Source organism: Glycine soja, chromosome 10 (assembly GCF_004193775.1).
Source record: "Glycine soja cultivar W05 chromosome 10, ASM419377v2, whole genome shotgun sequence".
Lineage (NCBI taxonomy): Eukaryota > Viridiplantae > Streptophyta > Magnoliopsida > Fabales > Fabaceae > Glycine > Glycine soja.
In genome coordinates, this window is record NC_041011.1 from 32,781,320 (window position 1) to 32,791,546 (window position 10,227).

Genomic DNA, 10,227 nt, shown 5'->3' on the forward strand with positions numbered 1-10,227 from the left:
GTTCGTGGTCTGGGAAAAATTAAAGCGTCTACAGCCAGTTCTGAGAAATTTAAGTAAACCACTGATGCATCTCAAACAGAATATTCTCCAAGCCAGGGGGAACCTGCAGTAGGCTCAACTTGATCTCTCCATCGACCTGATGAATAGTACCAATATTGCTAAGGTAAAAAAGTACACTGATGAACTTATTTACTTTCAGGAACTTGAGGAAAATGTTCTTAGGGAGAAGGCGAAGATTGATTGGCTAAAATTAGGTGATGGCAACAATTCATTTTTCTACGCAACCGTTAAATCGAGGGCTAATGCTAAAGGGATGAACATGCTAAGGAAGATTGATGGTACAGTTTGTGCAACTCAGGAAGATATTGAGAATATGGTCCTGGAGTTTTATGGTGAGCTGATGGGGAAAAAATCTACCAATCTGAAGCATATAGATGCAAATGCTATGCGAAGAGGTGGGTAACTTTCAATGGAGCAATGACAGCTTCTTGTTGCCCCAGTCAGTGATCAGGAAATCCTAAAAGTGCTGAATGGTATAGGCGATTTGAAGTCTCCCGGTATTGACGGATACGGGGCAAAATTCTTTAAATCCAGTTGGGATACTATCAAAGATGATATCAATAATGCAGTATATGACTTTTTCAATAATGATAGATTGCTTAAGGCATTTAACTGCACTATTGTAACTCTTATTCCCAAGCATGAGAAGGTTGTCTCTGTGAAAGACTATAGACCGATTGCAGGATGCACTATCTTATATAAGATTATCTCAAAAATACTTACAGCTAGGCTTGGAAAAGTTTTGAATAGTATTGTAAGTCCGTGTCAAGCGGCCTTTGTTCCTGGACAGCAGATCCATAATCACATTCTGCTGGCCTATGAGCTTATAAGAGGGTATGCTAGGAAGAATGGAACCCCCCGATGCATGATTCAATTAGACCTTCAGAAAGCGTATGACATGGTGGACTGGTTTGCTCTAGAAACTATTCTGCTTGAAACAGGTATTCCTAAACAATTTGTTAAGTGGATTATGCTTACTGTCACTTCCGTCACCTACAGGTTTAATATCAATGGTAATTACACCAAATGTATGAAAGCTAATAGGGGCATACGGCAAGGGGACCCCTTATCCCCGGTGTTGTTCGTTATTATCATGGAATATCTAAATAGACTCCTCCACAAGATGCAAAGGAATCCTGATTTCAATCATCATTCCAAATGCGAAAAGCTAAATATTACTAATTTGGCCTTTGCTGACGATGTCTTGCTTTTTGCCAGAGGAGATTGCAGATAGTAGAGATGTTGATGCAGACCTTGAATACCTTCTCTGAAACAATTGGTTTACTGGTAAACTCGAGTAAATGCAATATTTACTTTGGGGGGGTTGATGCTCCTATGAAGACTGATATTATGAAGCTGACAGGTTTTAAAGAGGGGCCCCTCCCTTTCAAATACTTAGGTGTACCCTTGACTAGTAAGAAGTTGTCTATTTCTCATTATCTCAGTCTAGTTGATAGAATAACTGGAAAGATTAATCATTGGAGTAATAAGTTGTTGAGTTATGCAGGCCGGCTACAACTCATTAAGAGTGTTACCTTTTCCATAGCAAACTACTGGATGCAATGTTTTCCGTTGCCTAAGTTTGTTATCCATAAAATTAATACTACTTGTAGGACTTTCCTTTGGACAGGTGGTGTTGACAAAAGTCGTAAAAGTCCTGTAGCCTGGACTAATGTATGCAGGCCTAGGAAATATGGGGGTTTGAATGTTATTCACCTCCAAACGTGGAATCATGTCACTATGATGAAACTACTTTGGAGTCTTAGTGAGAAGGCAGATAATTTGTGGGTAAAGTGGATACATATCTACTATTTAAAAAATCAAAGTATAATGGAGATTCCATAGAAGACAACTCAGTCTTGGATTATGAGATCCATTCTCAATCAAAGAGTTCATATTAATAATATGCAGAGTGATTTGGACCAGAAGGATAGGGGAAAATTCAGTATGAAGACACTGTATCTGAAGATGCGATGTGAAGGCTCGAATGAGGTTGTGTGGAATAGACTTTTCTGTGGTAACCCTGCTAGACCTCGCGCTTTAATGACTCTATGGCAAGCCTGCCACGGTAGGCTACCCACAAAAGATCATTTGCTAAGATTTGGAATGCTAGGTGATAAGATTTGTTGCTTCTGTGAGGGACCAGAATCCCATGATCACCTTTTCTTTGGATGTAGTGTCCTTGGTGATGTGTGGAAACAAGTCCTTGAGTGGATTCAGGTAAAGCATCATCCTCAGGAATGGAATGAAGAGCTAAAATGGATTATTAGGCACGGTAAAGGAAAGGGACATAAGGCCTCTATTCTAAAGCTGGCGATGACTGAGACTGTCTATGGCATCTGGAAACACCGCAATGCTAAGATTTTTGAAGAAACTATAGATAATACGAACAATAGTTGATTATATTATAGATAATATAGTTTATAGAGGGTGGTATAACAATAAACTGAAATCTCACATAGCTCATTTCATGATGTTTTGAGTTTTTTCCTCTTTTTGTCCTTTTGTCCTTGTTGATGGCAGGATCATTTGATGGCATTGTAATTTTGGTTTTTTGAATTAATAAAAGTTCCTTGATTCAAAAAAAAAAAGATAAATATAATATATAAAATAAAAAACTTATATAAGTATACCTATTCTAATTTATGTGAATAGTACTTTTTACATATATTAAGATTAAGTTAATTTTGTTATTTATTAGAATAGTATTTTTTATTTATATTTAACTTTATGTAACCAAGTGATTATTTTTTAAAAGAATTAAATTATATAGTAAATAAATGTACTTAAATAAAATGAGAATATTTTCTATTTTTAAAATATTGATTTATGTAATTTATTGACATTATTTTTATTTATATTACAATGAATAACATGAATTTCTTAATATAGATAAAAAATATTGTCACTAAATCAGAAATATTATTTTAAAAGATAAATATAATATATAAAAAAAACTTATATAAATATACATATTCTTATTTATGTGAAAATATAATTTAATCTTATATGTTATGTATTAAAAGATAATATATAAGATTATAAAAATATAATAAATACAAAAATTGAATTTGAACTATTTTTGCATAAAATTTATATTAATATCATATTTTGTATCAAATATTCAAATGATCACTTTTATGTCGTCATAAAAGAGTGTGTTTCTCATTCTAAACATCATGGTTCTCGTCCTTCCTCAAACATTTTTAAAATTTTTATTTTTTTAAGAAAATGTTAGTCAACTTTTTATTATAATCAATGTTTGAAATTTAACCATCAACGGTTAAAATTAGGTGTGGGTAAGCAGGCCGTCTCGCCCGACATAAGCCCACAATGGTAGCAGACGGACCACTCTGTCTCGCACTCTTACACAAACTTAATACATTAGTCCGCACTCGCCTCGCAGGCCTAGTTTTTAAAGAAACACTTAAATTTGAAAATAAATATAGTTTTTTCTCTTTAAAAAAAGTCAATTACACTCAATTATATATATTTTTTTTAAAAATCTTAATAAATCTCTAACAAATACTCAATTACAAAATTTTTAATACAACCAAATCAATTTTCAACATAAATCAAAAGAAATTTTGGATTAGGCTTTTAGGATTAATTTAGTTTGAGTTGGCCTTGGTTAGTAGTTGTGGGTTTGCGGGTCAACCCATGAATCCCGTCGTCCAAACCCACACAGCTTGCGGATTATGTTGGACGGACCCAAAATCTTGCATAGCCATGGATTTTATTAAAAAAATGGTTTGTGGCTTGCGCGAACCACAAACCTTGCTATCTGATTCATGAACCCGAGCCTCTTTATCCACCCCTAGTTAAAATCAGTGACTCAAATGGGAATTAAAAAATAGGAGGACTAATTTGGTGAAATTATAGGTAAAATAGGGGGACATATTTTGCAATTAAGCCTTAAATCAAAGTAAATTTGGGATTTTAGTGAATACATATGTTTCGCATTGCATCTTATTGGGTCTTGCTCAATGCACATGTTGTACTAAAGTCAAATTGGGTCTTTATCAATGCATAAATTTTACTTATGTCATATTTAAACTTATTGAATAATTCTCGTGTTACACTTATATCTTATATTTTGAATTACCTAATTTTATAAATTTTCATTATCATATATTTTCAGACTATAAAGGGTATTTATTATCATTTTTAAATATTTATTTTGTAAAAAGCACAAATTAAAAGACTAATGATAAGCATGCCTTATTTATCTATATCAAATAATGTAAATACTAATTTCTTAATTGAAAAATATTACTAATATACTAATTTGAATATTTTTCTAGTATAAAATATATTTAAGTATATTATATATTTATAATAAATACAATATTTTTTTACTTCACTTATATAGAATAAAGAAATTTTAGTCGCTAATTCGGTCACTAATCTCAAAACAGAAATACGCATAACGATCGAATTCATTTCGGTCGCTATAATCTTCATTAAGCGACCGAAACATCTTCGGTTGTTATCTTCAATTACATATCGGTCGCTACTTCGGTGGCTAAAGTAATTTTGTTTTTTAACATATTCAGCAACCGAAATAGCCACTGAAGTTTTCAGCGACCTTTCATTTCGGTCGCAAATTCAGTCGTTGACCCAAGTTAAACATCATGACCAATTTCGGTCGCAAATTCAGTCGCGAAATGCAACGTTAACTGTGTAGTTGCTAATTCGGTCGCTAACAGAGATCGAAAATTTTTGGTCGCTAATTTCGATTGCTAAATTGCATTTTTCTAGTAGTGGTGAACAATGACTCTAACACCTCACAAGTCTCACTCTTTAAGGATTCACTTCGGGTTCGTGCTATGAATTTGAGATTTCATGGTTTCGAGTTCCAGGAAGAAGGATAAGCTCAAGGACAAACAACTTGTCCGAGGTAATTACCAATGAGGGTTGAGGTAATTACCACAAATGGTTAAAAGTGTGCACCAAAATGTTGTTCAATCAAAGCCGGACACGTGGCAGTCCACGTTCGCAAGTAACAGTTAACATCCAATTTCGGGCTTCGGGACTGAAATAAGGGACTGCAAAAAATGGGGGACTCAATCTGTAAATTAAATTATAGGGGGACAAAATTCAAAATTTGAATCAAATAGGGGGACTAAATTTGCAGTTAAGCCAACATTAAAAGAGTACAAAATAGCAGAGTAAAAATTGTAAAAAAGTGTGAGAAAAATCAAAGAAAGAAGAATTTAGATAGAGAGCTGAAACTATAGATCTGAAAATGTAATTTCACAATTTCAAAAAATTGATCTATACAAAACCTAAATGTATATAGTTACATAGTTAAGCTCAGTTACAACTCAAAAATAACTTAGACAAATCTAAAGTAATTGCACCTAACAGTAGAAATTATAGAGAAGTCACAACTAAACACCATAGGTTAAAGTTGTAAAATACTAACAGAGTAACAGCAGTAATGTGACATCACTCCAATACTCCCCCTCAAAGTCAAGAGGGGCTGATCCGAGAATTGATAAAAACAAAAAAAAACTGAGTTTTTGTTGAAGTTCTCTAAAATGGAGGTGTGACAGCTTTGGTTCAGTTAGAATGTGAGTACATTTGTCTAGAGCAGAAACATAATAGAGATGAAAGCTTTGGTTGTTCACCTTCCTTACAAATAATAGGACAAGTCCCACATGCTTTGTTCTAACATGAAGAAAGGGATTACGAGCTGGTGACTGTTAGATATTAATTAGAAAAATAATAATAACAAGTTTTATGAGCCTTAAATTGTGGAAGATGAAAGTTGTAAGGTTGTAAGTTACAAAGTCTTGAATAAGCAATTATGTGAGCATTTAGTATTCTTGAATAAGCAAATTATGTGAGTGGTCACTCCATTTTAGTATAAATAGGGGATCATACTCTTGTATTTTGTGTGCCAAATGAAATAAAATCTTCTTCTTCTTCCAACAAAGTGGTATCAGAGCTTGAGTTCTAGAGTGTTGAGAGAGAAACACTTTATGAGTTGAGAGAGAAATACTTTGTGAGTTGAGAGATGGCAAGCAATGGCTTGAGTATGTTTCAATTCACTCGTCTTACCAAAGAGAATTATGATAATTGGTGTCGTCGCACGAAAGCCTTGTTAGGTTCTCAAGATGCATGGGAGATTGTAGAAAAAAGTTATACCCAACCTCAAAATGAGGCTATTTTGTCACCAAATGAGAAAGAGACTTTGTTGAAGTCGAAGAAGAAGGATCAACAAGCACTTACTTTCATTCATCAAGGTTTGGATGAAGCTATGTTCGAGTTGGTGTCAAATGCAACCACATCCAAAGAAGCATAGGAGATTTTGAAAACCTCCCTGGAAGGTGTTGATAAGGTAAAAAAGGTGCGCCTACAAACTCTATGTAGAGAGTTTGAATCATTGCATATGAAGGAATCTGAATCTATCTCAGATTTTGGCAACAAGGTGTTGGCTATTGTGAACCAAATGAAGCGTTATAGAGAAAATATGGAAGATGTTCGTGTGGTGGAAAAGATCCTTCGGTCCTTAATCGCTAAATTTGATTATGTGGTTTGTGCTATTGAAGAGTCTAAGGATTTAGACTCAATGACCATAGATCAATTGATTGGTTCTCTTCAAGCCTATGAAGAAAGGTTCAATAGAAGACATGATGAGCCATTGGAGCAAGTCCTCAAAGCCAAAGCTTCTTTGAAAGAAAATGGAGGAGAAAGTAGTCAAAAAGCACGTGGACGTGGTCGTGGACGTGGTCATGGCCAAGGAAGAGGAGGAAGAGGAGATCGTGATAATTTTGACAATAATGAATGGAGGAGCCATCAATCCACTAGAAGTCGTGGAGGAGGAAGAGGAAGAGGTAGAAACAATTATGAAAAAGCATATGAAAGGAGGTATGATAAATCTAATGTTGAATGTTTTAATTGTCATAAATATAGCCATTACTCTTGGGAGTGTAGAACAAATGTTGAAGAGAAGGTCAATCTTGTTGATGATAAAGAAGATAAAGAAGTTGAAGAGTCAACACTACTACTATCACTTAATAATGGTGAGAAGGAAGACAAATGCTTATGGTATCTTGACAATGGAGCAAGCAATCACATGTGTGGATGCAAAGAGAAATTTGTGGAACTTGATGAGAAGGTGAAAGGAAATGTTTCTTTTGGAGATTCTTCCAAGGTGCAAATCTAAGGAAAATGTATCATTTTAATTTCTTTAAAAGATGGTGCTCACAAATTAATCACGGATGTTTACTATGTTCCTAAACTAAAAAGCAATATTTTGATTTTGGGACAACTTGTTGAAAAAGGGTATGAAATTCATATGAAAGATTGTTGTTTATGGCTTCGAGATCAAAATTCTAATTTGATTGCCAAGGTGTTTATGTCAAGAAATAGAATGTTCACTTTGAACATTAAAACCAATGAAGCAAAATGTTTGAAGGCTAGCATAAAAGATGAATCATGGTGTTGGCATATGAGATTTGGACACTTGAATTTTGGAGCACTAAAATCCTTAGGAGAGGAGAAGATGGTGAAAGGGATGCCTCACATCAACCATCCTAATCAATTGTGTGAAGCATGTCTCCTTGGAAAGCATGCAAGAAGGAGTTTTCCAAAAGAAGCTAATTCAAGAGCAAAGGAGCCTCTCCAACTTGTTTACACCGATGTGTGTGGCCCAATCAATCCTCCTTCATGTGGTAACAATAAATATTTCTTGTTTTTTATTGATGATTATAGTAGAAAGACTTGGGTTTATTTTCTAAAGCAAAAATCTGAGGCATTTGTAGCTTTTAAAAATTTTAAAGCTTTTGTGGAAAAGGAGAGTGGTTATGTAATCAAAGCTCTAAGATCCGATAGAGGTGGCGAATTCACATCAAAAGAATTTAATGAATTTTGTGAAAAATATGGGATTCGTCGCCCTCTAATGTTTCCTAGATCTCCATAACAAAATGGGGTAGCGGAGAGAAAAAATAAAACTATTCTTAATATGACTAGATGTATGTTGAAGGCTAAAAATATGCCAAAGGAATTTTGGGCCGAAGCTGTTGCATGTGCCATTTATTTGTCCAATCGCTCCCCAACAAAGAATGTCAAAGATCAAACACCACAAGAAGCATGGAGTGGAGTGAAGCCAAGAGTTGATCACTTGAGAGTATTTGGGAGCATTACATATGCTCATGTACCCGACCAAGGATGATTCAAGCTTGATGATCGGAGTGAGAAACATGTGTTCATTGGCTATGATGCAAGCTCAAAAGGCTACAAATTGTATAATCCAAACAATGGAAAGACAATTGTGAGCTGAGATGTCGAGTTCTATGAAGAAGGCACATGGAATTGGGAGGAGAAAGAAGACACTTATGATTTTTTTCCCATACTTTGAAGAAATAGATGAAGAAGCCTTGACTCCAAATGATTCAACTCCAGCACTTTCACCAACTCCTTCAACCAATGAAGCCTCATCATCTTCCGAAGGGAGTTCAAGTGAAAGGCCAAGAAGAATGAGAAATATTCAAGAATTATATGATGAGACTGAAGTTATAAATGATTTGTTTTATCTTTTTATTGATAGTGAATCCTTAAACTTTGATGAAACAATGAAAGACAAAAGGTGGAGACAAGCCATGGAAGAAGAAATCAAAGTCATTGAGAAGAACAACACTTGGGAGTTATCAAGCCTTCCCAATGGTCATGAAGCAATTGGAGTCAAATGGGTGTTCAAAATCAAGAAGAATGCAAAAGGAGAGGTTGAGAGACACAAAGCAAGACTTGTAGCTAAAGGTTATAAGCAAAAATATGGAGTTGATTATGATGAAGTGTTTGCACCGGTTGCCCGCATGGAAACCATTCGTCTTCTTATTTCCTTGGAAGCTTAAATGAAGTGGAGAATTTTTCAGCTTGATGTAAAATCAGCATTTCTAAATGGCTATCTTGAAGAAGATGTCTATGTTGAACAACCAATGGGTTTTGTCATCGAAGGTCAAGAAGGAAAAGTCTTGAAATTGAACAAGGCGTTGTATGGTCTAAAGCAAGCACCGAGGGCATGGAATACTCGCATTGACAAGTACTTCCAAGACAATGGGCTTGTTCGTTGTCAAAATGAGTATGCTCTTTATGTTAAAACTTTTAATAATGGTGATGTCTTATTTATTTGTCTTTATGTGGATGACCTTATCTTTACCGGCAATAACCCAAATTTGTTTGAAGACTTCAAGGAGTCTATGTCTCGTGAATTTGATATGACAGATATGGGACTCATGTCATATTACTTGGGAATGGAAGTGAAGCAAATGGAGAATGGTATCTTTGTCTCACAAGAAAGCTACACAAAAGAAGTGTTGAAGAAATTTAATATGCTTGATTGCAATCCCGTGAACACACCTATGGAAGGTGGCTTGAAGTTATCAAAGTTTGATGAAGGAGAGAAGGTAGACTCCACGGTTTTCAAGAGTCTTGTGGGGAGTTTAAGGTATCTAACCAATACAAGGCCCGATATTCTATATGCGGTGGGAGTTGTGTGTCGCTTTACGGAGGCTCCTACCTCTCCTCATCTAAAAGCCGCAAAAAGAATTCTTCGTTACTTGAAAGGTACAATTGATTTTGGATTATTTTATTCTCCCTCCAATAACTATAAGCTTGTGGGATTTTATGATAGTGATTTTGCCGGAGATATTGATGATAGAAAAAGTACTTCCGGATTTGTATTTTTTATGGGTGATTGTGTTTTTACATGGAGTTCTAAGAAGCAAGGCATTGTGACACTTTCTACTTGTGAAGCCGAGTATGTAGCTGCAACTTCTTGCACATGTCATGCCATTTGGCTAAGAAGATCGTTGGAGGAACTTCAGTTGTTGCAAAAGGAAAGCACAAAGATCTATGTTGATAATAGATCTGCACAAGAGCTTGCCAAGAATCCGGTGTTCCATGAACGAAGTAAGCATATAGATACAAGGTATCATTTCATTAGAGAGTTCATTACAAAGAAAGAAGTAGAATTGACACATGTGAAAACTCAAGATCAAGTTGCGGATATTTTCACCAAGCCTCTCAAATTTGAAGATTTTCGAAGATTGCGAGCAAGACTTGGTGTGCAGAAGAATTTTCCAATTAAGGGAGGATGTTAGATATTAATTAGAAAAATAATAATAACAAGTTTTATGAGCCTTAAATTGTGGAAGATGA

The 10,227-nt window shown here is 35.0% G+C and overlaps 1 protein-coding gene across 1 annotated transcript; it reads left to right on the forward strand.

The window, feature by feature from the left end:
* Positions 1 to 6,457: 6,457 nt before the first annotated feature.
* Positions 6,458 to 8,242, forward strand: LOC114371643. Its single transcript, XM_028329015.1, has 2 exons — positions 6,458 to 7,222; positions 8,054 to 8,242. Exons 1-2 carry the CDS (start codon positions 6,458 to 6,460, stop codon positions 8,240 to 8,242), a joined length of 954 nt encoding a protein of 317 aa, XP_028184816.1.
* Positions 8,243 to 10,227: the final 1,985 nt, after the last annotated feature.

Excerpts from the sequence above, each read along its gene's own strand:
- LOC114371643 (XM_028329015.1), top strand. The coding sequence starts at position 6,458 with ATGAAGGAATCTGAATCTATCTCAGATTTTGGCAACAAGGTGTTGGCT. Across the intron at positions 7,223-8,053 it reads CTTTTGGAGATTCTTCCAAG|GCTAAAAATATGCCAAAGGA; the intron begins GTGCAAATCTAA and ends TGTATGTTGAAG.